The following is a 26,610-nucleotide window of genomic DNA, read 5'->3' on the forward strand; positions in this document are numbered from 1 at the left end:
AAAAGAGGCGCCTTAGTGTTATAAGCCAAATATCATAAAATAAGTTTAGAACTTGCAATAAATAAAAAAACGCAACCGATTGGATTACCGTTGTTTGCCATAAATGAAATATTTACCATCATGATGCATTAATCAGATTTTTCAATTATTTCCTATTGCAATAAACATTTGCTTTTTTACATTGATAAGTCACTATTCTGTCGCGTATACTTTGCCTTAACGCCAGAGCAGCGCATGCCGGGTATTTGTTAGTTTTATCATAATATTTTGTTAAAGTGTATTTAAAACTATTAGGTGATATGTTAAATTGTTCTAGTTTCAGTACTGAAATTCGAAAGCTATTGCAGGAATCCCGGAATTACATGAAAACTATCCCGAAGTACCGGGATCAACAATCATCGCTGATATTGATATGTCCTTTCAGATAATAAGAATTTGCTGCCACTGTCCCACTATTGGAACATACAATGACAATGATTTGCAGGATTGTAGAGGAGCTGATCATCAGTAGGCATATTATATATATACATATATAATTGGCACGTACACCCTTTTTGGGTGTTTGGCAGAGCTCCTCCTCCTATTTTTGGTGTGCGTCTTGATGTTGTTCCACAAATGGAGGGACCTACAGTTTCAAGCCGACTCCCAACGGCAGATATTTTTATGAGGAGTTTTTCATTTGCATGGTAGCTGCTTCAATATCAAAAGTCGAAGTAAGTTAATCAATGCACCCCTGCCTCGATAATCTACGTAGAAAATTGTAATAAATCATCGCACGAAAATTTTCACTAGAAAATTTCAATTTTGGAGGAAATGAATTTTTCAACTCACTGAAAAAAGAACAAATAAAGCTCGTAAGTGAAAACGTACATGTGAGTCTATGCTAAGAGATAAAAAGCTCCTCGGTAAAAATATCGAATTATCGCACAGTCGCAAAATATAAAAGGCAGCCCTCGTACATCGTTTCGGAACCAATCTGTCGAAAAAGCACGCTGGGACAACCGTTAAATGAGTTAGACCATGACGACCGGTGACTACACCGCATTGGCAGGGCCTAGTACACTGTTACAACAACAACATTGAAAATTTACTTTCAAAATAGGAGTTGCAGGAATGGGAGTTGCACAAACTGTGCGTTTAATGAAAAGTCGTTTGTGGCGAGGCGGATTTTCATTCAACGGTTTTGTTAACAAACGAAACTACAGAGAGCGAAGATTAGAAACCCCACAGAGAGTCACGATTTAGTCTAGATTTTGGAGTTGTGGCTTTATTGGATCATTTTTTTTCCGAAAAAACTACAGGCAGCCTAATTTCGCTAAGAGAGCCTCTATTACCGACTTTTTATGGACTGAAGTGGAAGACGTGACCTTAGACGATTTTTGGTATAGCACACGATAACACACTCAAAAATTCCTTATTTTGCCTACTAAATTTGATAATCTTGTAATCAGACATACTGCTTATGTTGGTTGGCATCCTAAGAGCTGAGATTCGACATCATTATATTTTTTTGGGTGCCGTTAAAGGTCGTTGTTGTGTTGACAATCCAGAAACGATTCAGGCACTTATGTAAATACGATATTGTTTGCTCAGCTAAAAGGCCCTTTAAAAAGAAGAAGAAGCATAAACACTCATATGTATGCATATTTTTACGTACACACATAAATCGACATACAGAGGGACGTCACTAAGTATATTAAAAAAATGCAGTTCTTGCAATCTGAAATGAATATCGTCACGAGCTTTAGCCCTTCAAAGCATATCGTACGCCATGCAGGTATGTACATACATACATAAGTATGTACAATGTAAAAAAGGAGCAGTTTACATGCCACAACAAGATTTTAAAGCAAGTCTTCTTTGCTGTTTTTTTTTCACATGGAAGAATGTGGAAATTTAATACGTGTATTTTGTTCTTTAAGAAAAACAACCAGGACATGAATGAACTATACATCCTTTTTTAGTTTGCTCACGAACGGGTGGGCCGATAGAGTTATAAATAAATGCTATAAACAATTATAAAAAAAACCGCAAAACTGTGGCCGATCAATACATGGCCCACAGTGGGATGGATAAGCATTCTAGGGACACAAAATTTGTCTCTTACGTTTTAATTAATCACAGCAAGAACACCTCTGTTTATATGTATTTTATTATTGGTCAAAGTAAGTTGTGAGCTTTTGCTATTTTTGAATGACGTTGCCACTTATTTTTTACTTCAAAAATAGTTTGCCTTTCAAAAATTTAACGTTGTTAAGTGTTTATTATTATTATTATTTGCTTAAGCGTCCATTATGTGGCGCATAGTGCCTAAATTAACGATTCCCACATATTTCTATCGCTTTGCATTTTGCCTCAATTGAGTCCAGGTGAGATCGCTGCGAGTTACTTCGTCATGCAGGCAGCGTCGTCAGGATTCTCTTGGTCTTCCCCTGCGTCTAGACCCTTGTGGATTTAATTCTAAGGTCATCGTTGGTATTTCTTGAACCTGTTTTCTGGGGTGTGTCCAATCCATGCCTACTTCCTCTTACGAATTTCGACGTCGATTGTAACTTGATTGCACCTTCTGTGCAATTCAGCGTTCGCTATCCAATTTTCTGGTCACCAAGCGGGTATTATTGTGCGGAGGCATCGATTTACAAACGTTTGCACTGATGTTGGCTAGGATTCGCAGCCATACAATTAAACCGAAGTTAAAAAAGCGTATTTTCGTTTTCTCCGTAAACTGTTTGGTAGGTAGGTAGATGAAATGGTTGCAGTACCAGTCTGGCACTCCTCAAGTGGCACTAAAGCGCCGTTTTGATACCATTATAAGACGTCCAACAGGCAGATATATACAGGCAGCCAGAGCTGTTGATATAATGGAGAAGATTGATGAGATTTAGGTTGGCGCACTGCCCCAGGTTGTCGAAAGGTCCCTACAGCTTCAGCAATGCGAGTTAAATGGTAACCCTAGTTTTTTCGCGTGTGTGCCGATCGTCCAGTCACCGGTAAGCACAGCTACTAGTTTGGCAATTGAATGGCGAGGACTCCAAAGGACTTTTTGAGCCCTTCGTATATCGCATTCGAGCCAAAGGGTTTTCGAAATAGCACATTAAGAAATGGAGCTCCATCTTTTCTGCGCTTTCCTGAGAAATAAATTGTGCAGTTCCCCTTAAACAACTTTCTGGGGGATGCCGATGACCGAGTAGGACGTCTCTGAGGGCAAGCTCACCTGGCAAGCTCATCAGCAATTTCATTTCCCTCTATGTTCCTATGTCCTGGAACCCAGATCAGAGAAATGTTACCTGCGTACCCAAGATATTCGATCTCCTCTTTACAGGAGTTTACTAATTTCGTTCTATGACGTCGTCAGAGCCTTAATCGCGGCTTGACTAACGGAGAAAATGTTTATAGCTCCCTCGCTCCCGAGCTCCCTAAGCATTTTTCATTCCTGCAGGATCGCAAAGACTTCTGCTTGAAAAACACTATCAGTTCGGCAGTTTAAAGGAGATAGATTAATTGGCTGATTTAGAGAAAACCCCTGCTCCGACTGCCGATTCCATATTGGAACTGTCAGTGAAGGCAGAGGTGAAAGGTTCGGTGCAGATTTTCCGCTCGATCTAATCCTGCCTATTTGGAAAGATTACCCTAGCACGACCTACGGTGTTAACTGCCCGAAAATGCTACCATTTCCCTTGAGAGATTGCCTCCAGAGGCCAATCTCCTTTAACCTGATTGCACTTTGAGCTGCGATGTAAATGGCGGAAAAATCGATGGGAAGTAAGTGCAAAAGGGCATTCAGGGCAGCACTGGGTCAAGTCTTACATGCGCCGGCGATGCCAATGCATGCAGTCCTTTGGAGCCTCCCCAGTTTAGTGTTATTATAGCCCTTCCGAAGAGCTTCCCACCAAACCAGGCATCCATACGTTAAAATTGGCAAAACTACTGCGCTGTACATCCACAGCACGACCTGTGGCTTGAGTCATCATTTTTTACCGAACATAGATTTGCCGGAGTGGAAGGCTATACTGGTATTCTTTATTTCAATGTGTAGCTTCCAATGGACTTTGGAGTCAAGTATCACTCCAAGATACCTAACCTACGGGAGAACGTGGTTGTTCAATTTAGGAAGTCGAAAGGGTGGAGGTTTATATTTTATAAATAGTACCAGCTCCATTTTGTCAGAGTTGACTCGGAGGCCACAAGTGGCAGCCCAGCCACTGAGTACAGCCAGTGACTTTTCCAAAATCTCAGCCATGACTCAGAGAAACGGTCCCGATATCAACAGAAACAATCTTATTTAGCATTATCAGAACTTCGTCAATAGCAACTAACCAAAGTAGGGGCGAAAGGACACCACCCCGCGGCGTCCCCCTGCGAACGAATCTAGTGACTTTAGCCCCTCTTACGACCGCATTAACTTCCCTGCAGCCAAGCAGGGACGAGATCCAGAGACAGAAGGGTCTTTCCACCTCTAGTCTATCTAACGCAGTGACAATTGACTTCGCCCTGATGTTACTAAAAGCACGTTCTATATCTATCAAGGCCACCAAAGTGAATTGTTTGCCTTCCAGAGATTTTTCCACAGTCTCTACGACCTCGTGTAAGGCTGCTTCCACGGATTTCCTTTTAGGAAAGAACGTTGCGCTGGAGATAATTTGGATTCGATATGCACTCGGATATGATAATCAATCAATCTTTCAAACAATTCTAGGATAAATGAGGTAAGACTTAAAGGCCTTAAGTCGTTGGCCGTTTCATGGCCCCTCCTCCCTGCCTTCGGTTTGAAAACATCAGTCGGCCTCTTCCAGTTGGCGGGGGCGTGATTAAGAGCAATACACGCCCAGTAGATTTCTTTCAGGACAGGAACCACCGAGGTACTTGTTTTCTGAAACATCACAGGCAAGATATCGTCAGAACCAGGAGATTTAAAACGAGAAAAACTATTTATTGCCCACGTAATTCTGTCAACTGACAGAATAGATTCCAGGAAAATAATTAGTAACCCTACCTGTCGACTCGTGTCGACAATAGCACGTGGGGTAGTACAATTTTTCGGAAAGTGATTATTCACCAGGATAGTAAAAGATACTTCTGCAGATTCAACCCACTCCCCGTCCTCCCTTTTTACAAGAGTTCTGCAGAAGTGGTCTCTCGAAAGGGAATACGTGGCATAAGTAACCAACGTTTAGCCCTGGCGTTACTCATCCACTGTACAATATTCTGAAAGGTCGCGAATGTAATCAGTTTGACATCCAGCTACCGTAATGTGCATGTATATGTAAGAATAAATCATGCGAATCGACCATAACTTTCTTAATGTATAAATTTATATATATAACACTTTCGAACTATAAGTATTCACCGTTATTTATCTACGAACTTGCAAAAAAAATTGAAGTTCGAATGCTAAGTACAAGCGATAACTAGACAATTAATGAAATTTCGAGCTAAATATCAAGCCTGTTAATTGGGCCAATTAACCTAGTGTACGAAACATACTATATGGATGACGTCTAAAACGACATTCAATGGGATGTATCCAATTAAGCGCTGGGTCAGAGTCGTGACACTGACGTTGATTAAAAACATACATACAAACATATGCAAATATAAAAAATATATAAATGTGGTAATGCTTGTTGAGCTTCTTTTTATACAATAATCCATTCATAATTTTTGCCACTACCCAGCAGTTGAAACACCAAATTAGGCAGACTAATACTAGTTTACAACTGAAAACGACCTAGTCCGAAAACGAACAGTTTTGCACCAATACAAAACGATTTTTTCAGGCCTATTTTACTTGACTTCAGCCTTTTAACTCAATTTTACTTGGATTGTTGTAAACTATTAAAATTATGTATTAAATATAAAATTAAAACATCGTAGCTTAGCTAACATAAACATTTATTATTATTGGAAAAGATAAAAAACAAATATATATATATATATATTATATATATATATATATATATTTATTGTACTCAAAATCTATTGCTTTTGATAACATGTAATGAAAAATGCTTTTATTTAATCTGTGGAATCTTACAAATTTTGAAATATTTTTGTATTAAGTATATTAGAAAGGAAAAATTTCTATCTTAAAAATCTAAGACCACTAAATAAAACTGTGTAATATTTTTAAACATCTCCAATTATACTCAAATTAATGGTTTCCTATTTTCAACTAATATGAGACTTGAACTAGTATGAACTAGTATATTTCTGATCGAAATCTTCTCAAATACATCATGTAGGATATCGTTTGTACAAAATTTCAGTTGCTTGTATGTAAAAAAGGCAATTGCCTGACTAGTTGGGTCTACGACTCTTACTAAATAGTTGTGAGGTAATTCACAATTAGTACATTTGACTACAGGGTAACAAATAGTACTCACACGTACATAGATGTGTGTGCATAGAAATGTGAATTAAAAAACACACAATTGATAAATGTATGTACATACATACATATGTATAATTTATTTATAATACTTCACACTTTCATGCGTAATACATATACAATCTGTCTAATCCAAGCATGATCGTCATAACTTAGAAACTATTCGACCAAGTCGATTCGAACAAACTTTATTGTATGGGTTTATAATATCTATTATATGCAATATATTTAATAAAATGTATAGCCATTACCATAAGCTATCACATCTTCAAGTTATAATTATATACATATATATAAAGCGTTTTTCAGTAAGAGCGCTTCAACTTTTTTTTTTAATAAAACACAAACGGTTTGACTTTTTTAACTAATTTTTTTTTATTATCGAGTTTGAACATATACATTTAAGTATGAAATTCGATTTCTTTTGCATGACCACAGCGTGCACGTTTTACGAAGTCCAATCGTTGAACCCAATTTTCGACCACTCTTTTGCATAAATCGGCCGAAATTCCAGCAATTTCGCGTTCAATATTGGCTCTGAGCTCACAAATGGTCGCCGGCTTGTTACTGTAAACCAATGACTTCACATAACCCCAAAGAAAATAGTTTAGAGGCGTCAAATCACACGAGCGCGGCGGCCATTCGACTGGTCCATTTCTGGAAATAATGCGCTCATCGAACTTACTCTTCAACAAATCAATTGTAGCGTGTGCTGTGTGGCTTGTGGCCCCGTCCTGTTTAAACCACATGTCGTCTAAGTCCATACCATTCAATTGCGGCCAAAAATAATCGTTTATCATGTTGCGGTATCGATTTCCATTCACAGTAACGTGGCGATCATTCTCGTCAACGAAAAAATATGGGCCAATTACGTCGCCAGCATGTAAACCGCACCAAACAGTGATTTTTTCGGGATGCAACGGTGCCTCATGAATCACGTGTGGATTGCTTTCTGCCCAGTAACGCATATTTTGCTTGTTGACAAAGCCATTGAGCCAAAAATGAGCTTCATCACTGAAGATGATTTTTTGGAAAAAATCTGGATTAAAGTAGCAGCAACAGAACGATTATTTTCATAAAAAATTTGCATGATTTGCAATCGTTGCTCAAGTGTGTAGCGTTCCATGATGAAATGTATACTAATGAAGTTTCCAATTGACAAGCGAAAAATAAAAAATATTGCGTCGTTCGCCCTCCCTATCGGAAAAAAGTTGAAGCGCACCTATTGAAAAACGCTATATATAATAGGACTATGAATAAGTTCGTGCGGTTTTTTTCGAAATTTGAAACTTTATTGACGTAAAATGGTTACAAATTTAATATTCAAAATATTGTCCATCGCTTACTACTACTTTTTCCCATCTTTCTGGCAATTCACGGATTCCCTTTGTGAAAAATTCGGTCGGTTTTGCCGCAATCCACGAATCGATCCATTTTTTGACTTCATCGTAATTACGGAAGTGCTGGTCAGCCAGGCCATGTTGCATCGATCGGAAGAGATAGTAATCGGATGGCGCAAGGTCTGGACTATACGGCGGGTGGGGTAGGACATCCCATTTGAGCGTTTCTAAGTATGTTTTGACCACTTGTGCAACATGTGGCCGAGCATTGTCATGTTGCAAAATAACTTTGTCGTGTCTATCGGCGTATTGCGGCCGTTTTTCTCGCAGTGCTCGGCTCAAACGCATCAATTGTCGTCGGTAGACATCCCCCGTAATCGTTTCATTCGGTTTCAGTAGCTCATAATACACAACACCCAGCTGGTCCCACCAGATACACAGCATAACCTTCAGGCCATGAATATTCTGCGCCGACGTCGATGTTGAAGCATGGCCAGGGTATCCATACGTTGCCCGACGTTTTGGATTGTCGTAATGGACCCACTTTTCATCGCCAGTCACAATTCGATGCAAAAAACCCTTTCTTTTGTGCCGTTGAAGCAGTTGTTCGCATGCCATAAAACGGCGTTCAACGTCTCTTGGCTTCAATTCATACGGCACCCAATGGCCTACCTTTCGGATCATTCCCATGGCTTTTAAACGTTTGGAAATGGTTGATTGATCAACTCCCAAAGTTTTTGCAACCTCTTCTTGCGTTTGAGCCGGATCTTGATCGAGCAATTCCTCCAATTCGGTATCCATGAACTTTGGCGGCGCACCCTCGCGTTCTTCGTCTTCCAAGCCAAAATCACCACTTTTAAAGCGTGCAAACCACTTCTGGCACGTTCGCTCAGATAGAGCATGCTCACCATAAACTTCCACCAAGATACGATGACTTTCGGCTGCTTTTTTCTTCATATTAAAATAATGAAGAAGAATTCCCCGCAAAAACACATTATTTGGCACGAAATTCGACATTTTCAAGTGTGGTAAAAATATTGTTGTTTACGCTTCAAATAAAAAACTTATACTGACGTTTGTGCCTTACGACAGTAGCTCTCCAATGAATGTTTGGAAATGTGGATCGATGGAATAATAATCAAGTTACGCCATCTGTTGTAAAACCGCACGAACTTATTCATAGCCCATTATGTATATATAATTGGCGCGTGCACTCTTTTTTGTGTGTTTGTCCGAGCTCCTCCTCCTATTTGCGGCGTGCGTGTTGATGTTATTACACAAATAGTGGGACCTACAGTTTCCAACCGACTCCGAACGGCAGATATTTTCTATGAGGAACCTACGTTCTCTCTGAATTCTGAATGGTAGTCTTCGAGTTATGCTTCGTATTAATTTCGTCGCAAGTTGTGGGGGTAATCGACTCCAAATCAACTGAAATCGCCTTGATTACTATTTATAGTTCATTTTGCTTTTTCCACTCTACACACCTTCGGCTTCGATGCTTGAAATCGTTGTCTTTTTGCCAAATCAGAGGGTGGCTAGTTCTTCCAAACATCTTCGTAGTTGATGGTAATAATACTCTTAAATTTTATTCATCAAAACTGCATTCAAATTGGCGGTAAATATAAATAAGGCGCCAGATTATTTTATCATATATATATTATATTTAAACGTTAACTTTAACTAAATGAGTAACAGTCCGTTGAAGTTCTCGATTATAAGCAGTGCACCAGGACCGACGTAAGCAGCTATTTGCCCAAAAGGAAGATTCATCCGTGGATATTACGTTTGCCCAATTCTGTTTTTTGCCTTAGTCCATGCAAGTATTTGTTCAATGTGTGATAATAAGAGCGGCGGTTTTTTCAATGTGCTCTATTTTTAACTTCAGTATACTGTTTTACCCATTTATTTATGAACGCCTTCGACTTCTTCAAAAATGTGGCTACAGATGCACGTGCCACTTTTAGACCTCTAGGGTACGCTTTCTAAATTTCCCACAAAACTAACAAATTGCACTACGCCTATTGCGAAAAGGATACGCCTATTTAGCAGTATTTTTTTTTTTGTAACGGCACTCCAAGTTTGAATTTTGATGATCAAACTTTTATTAGACAGACTGTGCATGAAACACCGAATAATATCGTTCGCCCCGCGGCAGGCAATGGCAGGTTGTTTACTATTCTTATTATTATAGTTAGTAGCATCTCTTAGAAGAACACGAACAAAGTTTCAGCCAGATTGGTATATTTCTTTGTGTTTTGCATTTCTTTGAATCTCCAGACTTTGTTCCCTCAGATCGGATTGTTCCACAATTTGAAGAAATGGTTGGCGGGAAAAGGATTTTAATCAAACGAGGAGGTGATTGCAGAAACAAGTAGCTATTTTTCAGATTTAGTCAAATCCTATTATTCTAAAGAGATCAACCAACTTTAATAGAATAGAGGATTATGTCGAATAATAAAAGAGCTTTACCCTAAACAACTAAGTAGTTGTGCGACGTATCGACGTCCATATATATAGATATATAAAGGGTGTTTTTTTTAGAGGTTAGGTTTTCAAGAGGAAATAAAACGTATATAATTTAATGTTATGGCCAAGAATTTAGCTTTATTACAATATAAAGATAAGGGTTTGCCATTATGTTTTAAAAATGATTTCGGGCAAGTGACCGCCGCGGCTGGCTCGAATAAATTCCAGCCGAGAGGTCCAATTTTCGACCACTTTTTGCAGCAATTGGGGCCGTATGTCAGCAATAACGCGCCGAATATTCTCTTCCAAGACGTCAATCGTCTCGGGCGTCTCTGCGTAGACAAGCGACTTCACATAGCCCCACAAGAAATAGTCCAGCGGTGTTATATCGCACGATCTTGGAGGCCACGCCACAGGTCCACGGCGCGAGATAATGCGCTCACCAAAAGTTTCCTTCAATAAATCGATTGTTGCGTTGGCTGTATGGCATGTAGCGTCGTCTTGTTGGAACCAAAGGTCGTCCACATCAACATCGTCCAATTCAGGCACGAAAAAGTCATTAATCATAGCTCTATAGCGCTCTCCATTGACTGTAACATTATGGCCGGCTTCATTTTTAAAGAAATATGGACCAATAATTCCCTCTGCCCATAGAGCACACCAAACAGTGACTTTTTGAGGATGTAACGGCGTCTCAGCAATGGCTTGTGGATTATGTTCACTCCAAATGCGAAAATTAAGGGTGTAAGTCTATTCATTATGAAATGGCAAACCAAACTGAGCATAAATCAAGTGACAGCTGTCAAAAAGACCATCTACGAAAAAAGTAGTGTCAACTTGAAAACCTAACCTCTAAAAAAACACCCTTTATGTATGTTATATACACATATGCATATATATGAAAAGTAGCCCTTAAAGAGTTAATGAAAATCACAAAATATTACCTTCTTGGGATAACGTTTGAGATACCCCCAGCCTATTCAAATTAAAAAAAATAAACGAAATTTTACACATCCATTAATAAACCGGCTTCGGTAGTCTAGCGAAAGTGCATCAGAGTTTGTGTGTTCGAATCCCACGTAAAGCACGGTCTTCCTACTTTTCCAAATTTACCTACTTAAAAAAAAAATCTCATTCTTCATACCCAAAAACTTATTCTTTCCATCCTTACTGCCGCACAATAGTCAGCGCATTATTTGCATTGTGGCTGCTAAAACAAGCAAAAAAAGGAACAGTTACACATTGCATCAGTGGCTCCTGCAAGAGGAAGCTTGCAACCGCGGTAAAAGCGCAGACACACCTAATTTAGCGAAGTCCTCAACCATTTGTGGAATCCTTCTGCCAGAAAAATGTGAAACACAGTTGGCGCTCCAAGTAGTAAGAAGGCGTTGTTTCTAAGCAACGACAGGTGGGCATTTCCACCACTTAGGCATGGTAGCGGCAGGCTAATCACCTACCCTGCCAGAAATCAAATAGATTAACGAAACCAACGCAAAACAATTCTTGTCGAGACCCTATGCTCCCGACAAGAGTGAACAAGTGAAAAAAAATTAATAAACTTCATATACAAAGAGGCACAAAATTAATCATTCAATTTTTTTTTCAATAACTATAAAATAAATAATAATAAAAAAGGATTTTCAATGATAGAAACATTTATCTTGACTTTTACGCGATTCATTCATTGTTCATTTGTATACTTCAGTTGTCTAGTTCACAAATGTCAAATATAATTGACGTATGACATCATTTGCAAAAATTATAAACCTTCCGATAAATTTTGCGCCCCCTTGTTCCAAGGATTTTAAGTTTTATGTTTGTAACTTGTTATTTTTACTTAAATAAAATAATAATAATAATTTAAATAATAAAAACTGACACAACCACTAATGGCGTTAAAAACCATTTGAAGTGACTCGTATCCTGGACTATTAGCAGTGCCATAATTGCACCCAAGTCCATTGTTACACATTTGTTTCTGCTGTATTAGAAGGTCACAAAAACGCTTCAATCTAAACTAACTACATCCAAGAGTGAATCCTGTGGAAGTTACAAGTTTATATACATATATATATATATATATAATTGGCGCGTACACCCTTTTTGGGTGTTTGGCCGAGCTCCTCCTCCTATTTGTGGTGCGCGTCCTAATGTTGTTCCAGAAATGGAGGGACCTACAGCTTCAAGCCGATTCCGAACGGCAGATATTTTTATGAGGAGCTTTTTCATGGCAGAAATACACTCGGAGGTTTGACATTGCCTCCAGAGGGGCGACCGCTATTAGAAAAAACTTTTTCTTAATTTTGATGTTTCACCGATATTCGAACCTAAGTTCTCTCTGTGAATTCCTAATGGTAATCACTCACCAACCCATTCGGCTAAGACTGCCGTTCACAAGTTTACTATGCATAAATGTAGGTATGCGTGGATACATAATTTTGCAAAATGAAAATGAAAAGGTGGAATTTAAAACTTTTTCAAAAATTAAGAGCGAAAGCGATTTAAGGGGTTATATACCTTGTGTTGGACTAAAAAATCAAAAATTTTATGGCATATTTTAAAAGTACATCATCTTAGAAATATAGATTCAAAAATCATAACGATCGGAGAAATAGAACGAAAGTTACAGACCGTGGAAGCGCGCAAATTATCCATAAATGAAGTGCACGCAAAACTTTAGACGCGATTATCTCGAAGTCGTGTTTTTTTGAAAATTACAGTTGCGGTGATTATTATTTATTAAAAACTATTTGACCGATTAGCATAAACTTTTTTTAATTATTCGAAGTTACAACCTCGTGAATCTGAACGGTTCACATTTTATAAATATTTGCATAGTTCGCTGGAATTAATTTTTTTTTAATTTTTCAACCCCATCGGTTTTTTGGTGCAAAGCGGTTTTCATATCGAGAAAATTTTTTTTTTTGTGAAAATAAACCGTTCAGATTCACTAAAAAAAAATTTCTAAAATAATTATTTAAGTTTTTTGATTTCAGTTGAGCTGCTACCGTGATCACCGCAAGCCTCTTCTAAAAAACGGCGTTTCGGGGGAGCGGCGGTATCAACAATAAATAATAACAATTTTTAAAATAAAAACACCAAAATGTATTCTTCGAGAGTTACTCTTCAGTATGATATATGCCTCATTTGAATAAAAGTTCTAAAACATATTTAAAAAAAATTATGACAATCGTCCATTTTTTCAGGCTCACAAGGTATATAACCCCCTAAAAAAATCACTCCGCCCTAAAGTATGATCATATAATTGAATAAACTTAATTACATTGATAAGAAAGCTAATTGTGAGCAATATTCACAATAAATAAATAAGTACAAAAAATAAGCAATGATAATTGGCGCCTCTCTGAATATCATATACAAAGTATTTAACTATGATACATATACATACATTTATATATACATATGGTAATTATACTCTACTATTATGTGTAGTTTTAAAATGATCTCGTGTTTAGAAGCTTTGACAAAACCATATAATTATAAGTTTCAAAAGGCTAATTTCATTCATTACTGGCACTCACACACTCAATTGTGGCAACGCTGCAGTCGAACCTACTAGTTTTAAGCTATCATACTTTATTACCAATTTGCTTTGCAGCTAATGTAGTTTATCTTCTAGCCTTTTTCACTGCTAGCTACTGGTATTTTTAACAGGGTGATGCCATGCAAAATGTGAATAGTCAGCATATATTATATCAGTATTCAACAGTCACCTAGTTCGTTACCAGTGTTATACCAGTTAATGAATAGTTCGTAATGAATAAAAAAACAGATGAACCACTCCATCGTCGACATTACTTGTATATCCGTCCTTATTGTGTGCATCCTTAAATTTGGAGCATTTTTATTTTACGTTATGCAATTTAAAAAAATTTTGCACACACCTTTAATTTGTAATTTCGTGCAATTCTCGGGTATGTTTACTAGGTTGTTTGGCTTTGCAATGCAGGAATTGCATGCCACATACAATACATGGCATATGAATTTTTATATTGTAATGGAGTGATAGTAGTTTGTACTTTTAATTTCACAAAATCAAAATGTTCCACGAGATTTGATAAACCAGATGTGAACACAAATATTTTGCTATCAGTGATTGTAATTAGTTGCAATCGTAATTCATTTTTAATATTTTTTGTGTTTGAATACTGCTGCAATAAAATAAATTTTTTTAATCGAATGCCATTCGGATGAATATCAATTTTAGAGACTGAGAAAATGTATCCAGTGCTTTGCGATTACTGGTTACAAAATACTATTATCAAGTGGACTTGTCTGTCTACTGCTAAAATGTTTTTCCCTATCGTTGAAGTTGTGAAGTGAGATTTAGGCTTCACAACGGGGGCAACGCTCCCTCGACTTTCAAGGCATGTTAAGCCCTTTTTTTTTAAACCATGCAAAATAAATGGCAACCTTAATGAACTATTCTTACGCCAAGATTTTAACTTTCATTTCAACGTATTTCATATACTAAACTAGCTTTTTACCATCAAGAAACGATACCATCGTCAATCATTTGTTGAGGCTAAACTTACTTATTATTCAGCTGATGAAGTTTTTTGTAGCTGAACAGTTTTACACGTTGACGCTGAAAAAAAGTTACCTTTCTTGGCTCGACAGCAAAGCAACCATGGTCGGTACGTCATGTAGACTGAGCACCTCGCAAAGAATGATAGAAACAAGATTGCGCCCATCAGAGAGTGCGTGACGTCACATTGGCCGAGTTGTGCAGTATTGCCAACCATTCGCTCTTCGTAATAAATTTAGTGCTTTTTTATACTCAAAATGCTAAAATTTTTTAATTTTGGTTTTTGTATCTTTTTTTATTTAAAGCTATCGAAACCGTAAGTTAAAAAGAAAAATCTCTATGAATAAACAAAAGAAGGTTAAAAAAGGCCACTCTGAGAAGATTTTAGTGCGAATGGAAATTTGTTGATTCTTATAAATTTTGATATTTTGAAAGTGCTAATTTAATTTTTTGCTCCTTTTGGCGTTACCCAAAAATATTAAATATTTTTCTCTCAACTCTTCTTAACATTGAAAACCTTTTTACACATTTTAAAAAGCCTTTGAATTTACTGAATTCGAATTAAAACCATAGTAGTGTAATCGTTTCTTCCGGTCCTCAATCCTTAGTGGGACATAGGGCATCAAGAGGTGTATTCATTGTAAAAATAAGCAATAAAATACTGCTGAAGAAACTAGTATAACGACATTTTTACAAAAATAGTACCTTATCTGGTTACATAACCTCAAACACAGCAAGAAAAGTCATTCTCTTAACAAAAAACTCATAAATTAAATTGTACATAACCATAACACATTTATTTCAAAAAACACACACAAGACAATTTGTCACGCATACAAAGTTCTTTAAGTAATTCAATAAAAATTTGGTATTTTATTTTCTTGAAATGGGCATTTTAGTGCGTTTTAATATCCAAGGCTAGGCAACACTGCAGTAGCGAGAGAGAGATTTGACTGCTGAAAGGAGAAGAACACCGACAATATCCGCAATCGGGGGCAATGCGAGAATGTGTTAAAAAAAGTAAAGCTAAATAAAACTGAGTGAATTATTGACCCAATTAAAAGATGTTACAGTCCAACTACATAACTACATTTGTTTAGCCCTTCCACAATAAACAAGACTTTAGCTTTATTTCTTAGCTTCCCGAAGTTTACTAGAAAAAAAACCAGATTTATTTGTATAAAAAAAATTCTTCTAACCTCTTTTGGATGAATGGAAGTCGCAAATTTTCTTCTTTTGATTTTAATACATACTTGTTAATTACAATTAGTTCGGATTGTCGGATTTTTATTTAATAAATAATTTTTTACAATTTCTATTTCAAATGCACACATCTTTTGTTTTGCGAGTACCGATTTCCTTCACTACTTTTCTTTTTGCCAACAAACGATTTGTTGTTTTATTCACAAGTTGTAAGTGGTTGGCGAATCAAAAAAGGAAATTATGAGCCAAATTTAAAGCAATATTTCTTTTTTCAATGTTAGCAATTCTACCATATGCTTAACCTTAGACTACTAATGCTATTTTTTTTTTTTGCACAAATACTAATTCCTAATTGACTTAGATTTGACTAACGCCGATTTTTTCGAATCGTAGGCATCAATCATCAATAAAAGCGTAATATATTCTTATTTTTTATTTGTTCTTACTTGTTTCTACTTAAATTTTAAAAAATCATTTTTAAACAATACATTTTCAAGGAACATTTTTTTGGGATCAGGTGTAAAAATTTAAATAAATGAATAAATAAAGAAATTTCCACTTACGAAATTCATTAAAAAACAAAACAATCGTGCGGGTTACCCTCACGTGCCGTACATATATTGAATATGCCGCGATCGATTCTGGATAAATAAGAATTTAACCTGGACGTAATTGATCCAAAAAATGGGTCTGACGAAGCAGCTGAAGCTCTTCAACTACAATGAGTGCTGGTTGGACTCCGATAACAGGATTCATCAGGGGTCGGAAGTTTAGGAAGATGGTAAGAGGCTCCCGATGAATGTCATTGAATGTCTATCTGTATACTTCATTCCTAAGACAGTCGCAATGACAACCCCTCGAGTCACCCCAGTAAACTAGCACTGTGCAGTGTGCTGAATCTCACCACTCCTTCAGCTTCGTGCTCTCCACATATGCTTTTTTTACCTGCTTTTACAATACCCAACCACGCTTTCGCGTTCTTCAGTATTCACATGAATCCCACTCTTTTCATCAAATTGGAAAGTGGTTCCTCCATAATTCTTCGCACTTCTTAATCTTACAATTGTTTGTTGTGTTGTTGTTATAACAGCATAAAATTTCCCCTAAAAATGAGAGTCGTTTCGGTAACTTAGTTTATCTCGGAACCTCTTGGAAGCCACTGAACTTTCGGGAGATGCAACAGCATTATACCAGTTAACGATAATATAGATAATAAACAAGTTCTAAATGGACAAAATAAGCATACCATATCATTGACTTCATTAACATTTACAGTCGAACTTCCATATAGTGAATTCGCACGGGACCTGAAAATCACTTCACTATATAGAAACTTCATTATAAAGAAACATTGATTTTTTATGTAATTTTATTTAAAATAATCAGTGAGTTTGGTTTGAATTACAGTCTTCCATTTTTCATTTTCAATAAAAGCTTCCAAATCACGTAGAGAGTTGAAAACATTAATCGGCACGTCACTCCTCATTTCCACAAAGGCTCTAATTACGCTAATGGATGAAGCAGCTTGTATCAACGTAGGTAATGCCTCCTCAGTTTCTGCCAATTCTTCAACGGTCAAATCGTGTTCATCGTTATCTGAAATAATATTTACATATTAAATTTTTGTTTGACTATAAAAAGATAAATGCTTACCAGGTTCAGCTGGAACTCCGCGACTTTCAAAAATGCTGTTGAGAATATCTTCTTCGGATGGTTTGTCCCAAGTCTGCACACCATTATCAACATTTACGTAGTCATCAAACGATGCTTCGATATTTGCTACTTTTTTAAATGAAGACTGTAAAGCGGCCTAATCCGATATTAAAAGAAGGTCCTCTTCATCCCAATGCTCAAATGGAATCTGCATAACATCTTTTGAAAATCCAGCCTTTTTAAAACAGTTGGCAACTGTTTCTGGTTTAACATAGACATTCCATATATTGCTAAGATTTCGAACTGCTTGCAGCAAGTCTATGGCCATAACAGAATTTCCCTCATCCACTTGAGTCAATATATTCGTTAAAATTCGTTTTCTGTAATGTTGTTTCATGTTGTAGATAATGCCTTGGTCCATTGGTTGCAGTAACGAAGTCATGTTGGGAGGAAAATAAGCGAGATGAATGTTTCTCAACTTGTCTCTTACATCTTTAGGGTGGGCAGTGCAGTTATCAACAAAAAACAACACCTTTCTGTTTTGATCACAAAGTTTTTTGTCGAGTTTTACAATCCATTTCGTAAAAATCTCACTGGTCATCCATGCTTTTTTGTTAAACTCATAATCGACACCTAAAGATTTTATTCCCTTGAAGTACCTCGGATTTTTGGCCTTTCCGATTACCAGCAATTTTAGCTTTTCTGATCCAGTCATATTGCTTCCCACCAGGACAGTTATTCTCTCCTTGCTTTGTTTCCCACCAAAGCATTTTTCATTTTTGAATGCCAGTGTTTTAGTTGGCAAGCATTTGAAAAACAAAGCAGTCTCGTCGGCATTAAAAATGTCGTTAATGTTGTAATTTTCAATTAATTTCGGTAAGACGTTCGTCACCCATTCATCACGGTTTTCTATGTTGGTGTCAGCACTTTCCCCACATAATGTCTTTTGAATAACGCCATGCCGACTTTTGAATTTGTCTAACCAACCTGTACTTGCCTCAAATTCGTGGTGTCCTAGTGCTTCCGCAAAATCTTTGGCCTTTTGCTTCAATAATGGTCCAGATAAAGGGAGATTCTTACCACGTGCAACGAGTAACCATTTCAGCATTGCTTCGTCAATATCCTCAAAATGACAAGGTCGAAGTCTTTTGCGTTTGGTATTTACTGCCAAATCCTCCGCATTTTTTAAAATCACTTCCTTATTTTTTAAAATATTTGATAAAGTGCTGGGAAGAACTCCGAATTCATTGGCAATATCTTTTTTTTTTCTTTCCTTCATTAACTTTGTTAATCATTAATAACTTTTTTTCAAGCGAAATGCTGCTTCGATGCATCATCTTAACTTCAATCACTGAATAAAACTGTAATAGCTCAGCTCTTTCTGTTTTAATTTCCACATCTAACTGTAATTTTTTGCAACAGAAAACTTTTGAAAAAATTCACTATATGGAGACAAAAACTTAGGGCGCTTGAATTTCCAGCTGTAAAATTTGTTCATTATATAATATAGAAAACTTCACTATATAGAAATTCATTATAAGGAGACAAAAATACACCGAAAGTAGAACGAAAAAGCAGTGTCTTCGAAACCAGTTCATTATAAGGAGAGCTTCATTATATGGAAGTTCACTGTAGAGAAGTTCGACTGTATATGTATCTGTCTAATCCTCATTGTGTGCGTTCTTAACGTTTGAAGCATTCTTATGATAGTATTTGAAGCATATTTGTTTTGCATACAACTCCTATTGGTAATTTCCGAACTGGTGGGTTTTACTGCAGGGTAAATGGTAGCTGTGTAGGATACTTTACATTTGTTATAAACAAAATACAGAGAATCTAGTTCCTCTCAATTTCTTATTAGTACTTGTATAGGGTAAATGTCAAATGACTAATTTAATGACCGATTTTGTTTATACTCCGAATGCATTGAAAAAAAAAACCGAATAAGCATATGGCTTTTGTTTTCAGTCAAATACCAGGCTTTAAAATGTGACTTTTATTTTTACCGGCACAAATAAAGGTCTTGGCTGAATGACAGAAAACGCCTACAGTCCAATTAAAGTAAATTTGGTAACAATAGATTCGTTTGACTTCAAGATCTCATAAATATGAATCGGTATTGGCCCAATAGGTGAAACAAAAACTAGCTGCGATCTGATTTCCGTATAGCTTAAGCGTACCTACATAAGTCTTGCAAAACCTCAACTACTAGTAAATGTGCCAACTCGTAGGAGTTCCGCATACAATGTGGTTCGTAGGCTCTATCAATTAAATGATTTTTGCGTAATACATTTTCAGCCACCGTAGCCGAATAGGTCCATTCGGAATTCAAAGAAAACATAGGTTCGAATCTCGGTGAAACACCATAATTAAGAAAAAGTTTTTTCTAATAGCGGTCGCCCCTCGGCAGGCAATGAAAAGTCGAAGGCCATGTATTTCTGCCATGAAAAGGCTCCTCAATAAATCTGCCGTTCGGAGTCGGATTAAACTGTAGCCATTTGCGGAACAACATCAACATGCACGCCCCAAAAAGGAGGAGGATCTCGGCCAAACACCCAAAAAGGGCGCGAATTATATCTATCTGCATCTGAAGAAATCAGTCGCTTAAATATCAGTAATAAATAATAAATAAATAATCATATAATTGTTAAGAGCAGTGTTTTGAATAAAAAATTGTGAAACCTGAAAGAATCTTAATTTTTACCCGTTTTATCTTAAAACTACATCTAGGCGCCTCTTTTGAAAGACCCTTCCGTTAGTGCAATAAATTACAAATTATTAAATCTTGACCTTGTAAAAAATCCATATATTATATTAATTGAAATTTTTTAATTAAATTGTGTTTCTTGCAGTTATACCAATTTTTTTCATCCTCGCCGCTCTTCGGAAGGTTCTCTAACAATGGCTAATGGACGAGATACAAGTTAAATTTTAACTAGAAAGCTACAACCAGTTTACGGTGTCTCTCTGTAGATACTGCAGGAAGCTTCATAAATATAATTTACCCAAAAATTAATTTAGTGTATCCAAAAACAGCGATAGAATGGTAGCCAGGGAAATGGATGTATTTGAGAATTTCGAATTGGACAGTCCTTCTAGAAGGCGTAGGCCGCCCCCCACATTGATGAACCGTGTCTATACCATCACAGCACCTACACTCATTCTAACTGTTGCCGGTCTTGTGATCATTGTGCTTGTGACCTGTCTCACCATTTACAATATTGCAAGTTGTGATAACGAAGATTTTGAGGGAATATCAGATGATAATTTCATTTGTACAAGATCAAGGAAATATTTTGTGAAACCGGTGATAAAAGAAGTAAAAAATTCACTGCCCCTTAATGATGAACGCAACGTACGCTTACCACGTTCGATGAAGCCGCAAAAGTACAATATTTCCCTGATGCCACACCTGCTCAATAATAATTTCACATTTGAAGGGGAGGTACGCATTCAAGTTATTGTACTGGAAGACTGCTATAACATTACCATGCATGCCTCAAATTTGAATATTAGCAAAAATGATGTGTCAGTACATCAAATTGGCACATCGACAGCGACGGAGGCTTTGCAGCCAGCATTGGCAGAATACGCTAACTACACACCGGAAATTGGCGACGTTGACCTGAGGATACGAAAACAATACATGCTTGAATCCAAGCAGTTTTTCATCATCGAACTGTACGACAAATTAAATAAGGGCGGCGTGTACGAGATAAATATCCGGTTCAGCGGTCTAATAGAGGACTATTTGCAGGGATTTTATCGCAGCTCATATCAAGTGGGCAACGAAAAACGGTAAGTCAGCTTTGTTGCCAATTACTAAATAAGGGTATGTAAGGCAAATTCACGTCACACTTGCAGATATTTTTCAGTGCAAAATCAAAATGTGAAACATAAGCAAATTTTACGTACATATGCACTGTAATAGGGAGGTTCATGTTTTTTTTTTTTAGGAAGTCAGTTTGTTTTACGCTCGCAAAGCTGGAAAAGTAGTCAATCATTCGATTTTGAGTTTTGGCACAACGTTTCATTCCGTGGTATTCTGATAAATAAAGTAGAAAAAGGGTCACTAAGTATGCAGAAATGTTGGACGTTCTTTTAGGAGGTACGTTCATGGATGCATAGTAAATTGACAATTTTGAAGCCGTTTTCCCGAATTTTTATTTTTTTTGCGTTCCGACGTTCTTCCAGCAAACGAGCGATATTGCAAAATTTAATATAATATATACCAAGTGAAAGCAGCTTTAATGCTGTCAGATTTTTTAATAGAGCTGCCACATCTTTGAAATTTTAAATAAATTAAAAACGTAAGTTAATTAAAATATTACAATGTATATAACAAACGGAAGTCATGTAAGTGCATTGAATCCACAAATATTTGAAATAGGTTTGCCGCCTACCTAAAATTTGAAAATTAACTAAAAATGTATTATTAAACTATATTCCACAATTGGTACTGCACAAGAGCTTTAGAGTAAGAGGAAGCTTTAATATTTTATTTTTCACGGGGTTGCTACCTGTCTGAAATAAAATATTTTAACTCGAACCACTTTTAGTTTCTGTTTCCAAAGTTACAAAATAAATTTCAAAGTTATAAAATAGATTGCAAACGAAATATCTTTATAGAGGTTTTAAATTTAGCGTGTTCACTATTTTTTCTAATTACAAAAGTATGCATTGTTACAAAATGCAAGTTACAATTTAACTGCAAAAATTTTAAAATTTAAATAAATTGAAACTTCATAAGTTGTAATTGAAGATGGTCCTGATCAACACGGTTGAAAGTAGAATCATTAGCCGCAAGACCTCGTAGTCAGTAATTTGAAACCAGTAGGATGGGCCTTCGTTAATTTAACTGTAATTATTTTTGTCAAAAAGCGCATGCCAAGCCAAGATCAACTGAAATTAACTTAAATTGAAATTCAAAGATAGCCCAATTATTCTGGGAATTCTTTTCCCGGATATAACAAAAAAAAAAAAAAAATTAAGCCAAACTGTTGGTCATTTCAACGGCTTGTGTTAAAAGCGAAAAAACAAATTGAAAAACAAGAAACGCTTTAAATCACCAACCTGGGAAAACTGAGAAATTAATTTTCATATACAAACCAGAAAAACTTTGTTTTATTAATTCACAAGCCAACTCCCGAGCAGTGCTAATATTCGCAGTTTTTTCTTCCACCCCTTCGTATAGCAACTGACATTCAACTGACTTTGCGTTTTTTGTCTATACCGAGACATATTAAAACAGGGCACACAGGTGCGGTTTACTGATGGGTAAAAAATGGGAGACGGTAGTGCCGGGGCTGGAAATATCGAACCACATTTCAAAAACGCAATTGCCACTTCTATTTTCCAGGCGGAGGTCCACGCCTTAGAGCTGTGTGGCAGAGAATGGCTACGGAGAGTCATGTGCGGTGCCAATATTAACATTCTTTCTGACAGTCAAGCAGCTGTAAAATCGCTGGATAGCTTTTGATTCCAATCAAGGTTGGTCTGGGAATGTTTTAAAATCCTCAACACCCTAGCATCAAGAAACTCTGTTACCTTGATGTGGGTTCCCGGACATGAGGTGCACGAAGGGTATGAAATTGCGGACACTTTAGCGAAAAAGTGGGCAAACCCTCCCCTCATAGGTCCTGAAGCTTTCTGCGGGGTAAATAACAGCTTCAAAAGTGCCCTTCTACGTGAGCAGAAACCACGAGTCCTAATCGACTACTGGAGAGCCCAATCGGGTATGCTGCAGTCGAAAAGACTCATAGATCCAGAATGGATAAAGGCAGAGGCAATCCTTAATCGAAGCAGAAAGGACATAAAACTTTACACTAAACCACTAACAGGACACTGTAAACTTAATTATCACATGAAAAAGATAGGTGCGATAAAAAATGATTCCTCTAGACTCTGCAAAGAGGCACAAGAAACAGCAGAACATGTTCTAAGCGACTGCCAGCAGTGGCACGACGCAGACTAAATTACCTGGGAAATGGGTCTATAGATCCAAGCCTCCTGGTAGAAACTAAGCCTACTGCAGTTTTAGGATTTATCAACAGCTTAAAAATGTTTGAGTAGGCTACATGGCTGCACAATAGATCTATTCAAGTCACAGTGCACAAAAAATCAATAATAATAAAAAAATTAGGTTATGTTAGGTGCTTAGTGGTACCAGATGGAGCTTGACCCTTACATTTCCTTGTAGTAGTCTTCTTGTAATAAGCCTGCGCCTTTTGCGAATCTAATCTCTCTCCCGAGAGACATTCTAACCTCTCTTATTGTAGAGCTCCTAAACATTTCATTCGCGTTCTAGCTAATGCAGAGCAGGAACATAGAAGGTGTTCTAGAGTTTCCCTCTCTTCTAGTTCATTGCAAAATCTGCAGCTATCATTGTTTGTAATTCACATCTTGTATGCGTGTGCTGCTAATTGTGGCCTGTCAGTATACCTACGATAGTTCTGCTTTCCTCTCTAGACAGGGCTAGTACGAATGTGGCGTATTTATCTGCATTCTGCGTACGAATGATTTTCGTGGTTTTGCAAGTGGCTAAATTATTCCACCTCCTGTCTATTCGTATTTCCATGTCCGCAGCGCTGTCATTGTTTACCGTATTTAAAGGTTTCAGTGAGTCGTTTTCTTGTTCGAATTGTATATAAGCAGCGCTTTTGGCAATCTCATCTATGTACAATTTCGTGTCCTGCAATGCCCTTATGTCCGGGTACCCAATAGATGTGTAACCGTCTGTCTGCGGCTAGTCTCTCTAAGTCTCTAAGTCTAGGTCTAAGTCTCTCTAGTCCTACGAAATAAATATAAAATTATTTACCTCTTGTTTAACAATACAAAAAAACATATGAAACTATTCATAAAAATTAACTTAGCAAGGAGAATAAGAGATTTTTAAATATTTGAAATAGTTTTGGATGATTTCCGTTATAGTTTTTGCCATAATATCTCAGAATTTCATATAAAATAAGAACTATAACCTTTGAGAAGATATAAAATTAAAAAAAATTACTAATATAAATATTTGCAAAAATACGTGTCATCTTGTTTTCTATAATACCATCTATCAGAAAAGTACTATGAGACCCATGGGATTAACATTTCTTGCGATTGTGTACTGTTTTTGCTTCCTAACATGAAACAACATAACAAGAGATATTGATCCAATAAAGACATATTTTGTTGAGTTCAAGAAAAAGTGTTTTTCGAAAAGCACAACAATAAAAATACTTTTTAGTTATGACACTTATCACCATGGCGCATATACTTATAAGTACATATTTAACACGGAAATAAAAGGAAGAACAAAAAAGGACTAAATTGAGCAATCAATGTGACTTTGAAATCGCCTTAAAATATAGTATTTACATTCCCAACGAAAACGCATAAAAGTCGAATATTTTATGGTTTATATTGATTTTTTCCAGCTGGTTAGCTTCAACACAATTTCAGGCCACCGATGCTAGAAGAGCGTTTCCTTGCTTCGATGAGCCATCTTTAAAAGCGAATTTCACGATAAGGATAGCTCGACCACGCAACATGACCGCAGTGTCTAATATGCCCATTGTGTCCACAAAAAATCAGTAAGTAATTCATTTCTAATATATCCAGTACAAACATTAACATGGCCCAAAAAAAATAGCCACCTATTTTATTATTTTATTTTGGTTTTCAATTCAAATTTACCCGTGCCGCCAAAGCTTTGAAAAAAATGAGCTTTTCTGTAAATTTAATATAAATGTAAACGGATCGATATTATTTAGTCTACTCTTATAATGGCCCTTCACAAAGGTTCAGAAAAAGACACCCTGTGCTTAAAAAAATATTTATTAAAAATTACCAAAAAAAAATATTTCTCCCGGCTTTTAATTTCGTTCCATGTTTTGGTCATTGAGAAAAAACTTAAAGAAGAATAAATAATATCGATGTTTAAACATTTTATATAAAATTTGGTATCCAATTTCGATGGTAATTTGCAAAGCGTCACAGGTAAATATTAAAAAACGCATTTAAGTGGTTATTATTGTTTCATTGTTTTTGCGAAATAACAAATTTCATAGGTATCATTTTTTTTGGGCCATCCCAACATATTTACATACATACTTACATATGTTGTGCTTAGGCAATAATATTCTTTTTCACGATTTTATTATACATCTTTCAAAACACTTCTAGCGAAAAATTTAATGATTATGTCTGGGATCAATTTGCCGAAACCTTACCCATGTCCACTTACTTGGTCGCATATGCCATTTCGGACTTTGGTCACATCTCCGAAGAGAATTTCTCGGTGTGGGTACGAAAGGATGCCTTAGAATCAGCTAGATATGCGCTCAGTGTTGGACCGAAAATTTTAAGATTTCTAGAAGAATATTTTGATTTGGCTTTTCCGCTACCAAAAATTGATATGATAGCGCTACCCGATTTCCAAGCCGGTGCCATGGAGAATTGGGGGTTAATAACCTACAGGTGGGCAACAATTTATAACTTATTCTCTCATTTACTCGCTGTCTTCAATTAACTTAGTGTATTCTTTCACCTCTAAAGAGAGTCGATTATGCTTTTTGAAGAGGGTATTTCAGCTACAATCAATGAGCATCGCATTGCCAGTGTCGTTGGTCACGAACTGGCACATCAGTGGTTTGGCAATTTGGTGACACCCAGTTGGTGGTCTGATATTTGGCTCAATGAGGGGTTTGCCAGCTATATGGAATACATAACCGTTGATGCGATTTATCCGGAATGGAAGAACCAAGATCAATTTGTAGTCAATGAATTGCAGAATGTATTCCAATTGGATGCGCTTTCATCATCGCATAAAATTTCAGTTGAGGTCTTCAATCCAAATGAAATTACAGAGATTTTCGATCGCATTTCCTATGGCAAAGGCTCAACTATCATTCGTATGATGAGTCATTTCTTAACTTCGAAAGTATTTCGCCTTGGACTAAGCAAGTATCTGAAGGAAATGTACGTTGCTTCGAAAGTATTTATTTATGTTCTTGTATATA

The 26,610-nt window shown here is 36.6% G+C and overlaps 1 protein-coding gene across 2 annotated transcripts in view; it reads left to right on the plus strand.

The window, feature by feature from the left end:
• LOC128854787 (aminopeptidase N) overlaps window positions 1-26,610 on the plus strand; it is an 82,183-nt gene that overhangs the window by 51,862 nt on the left and 3,711 nt on the right. For both annotated transcript variants that reach the window (XM_054089186.1, XM_054089187.1), the window contains exons 2-5: window positions 20,455-21,400; window positions 25,027-25,182; window positions 25,775-26,068; window positions 26,147-26,569. In XM_054089186.1, the coding sequence (XP_053945161.1) occupies window positions 20,646-21,400; window positions 25,027-25,182; window positions 25,775-26,068; window positions 26,147-26,569 (1,628 nt within the window). In that variant the 5' untranslated portion in view covers window positions 20,455-20,645. The remainder of the gene's footprint in view (window positions 1-20,454; window positions 21,401-25,026; window positions 25,183-25,774; window positions 26,069-26,146; window positions 26,570-26,610) is intronic.

Source organism: Anastrepha ludens, chromosome 2 (genome assembly GCF_028408465.1).
Source record: "Anastrepha ludens isolate Willacy chromosome 2, idAnaLude1.1, whole genome shotgun sequence".
NCBI classification, from domain to species: domain Eukaryota; kingdom Metazoa; phylum Arthropoda; class Insecta; order Diptera; family Tephritidae; genus Anastrepha; species Anastrepha ludens.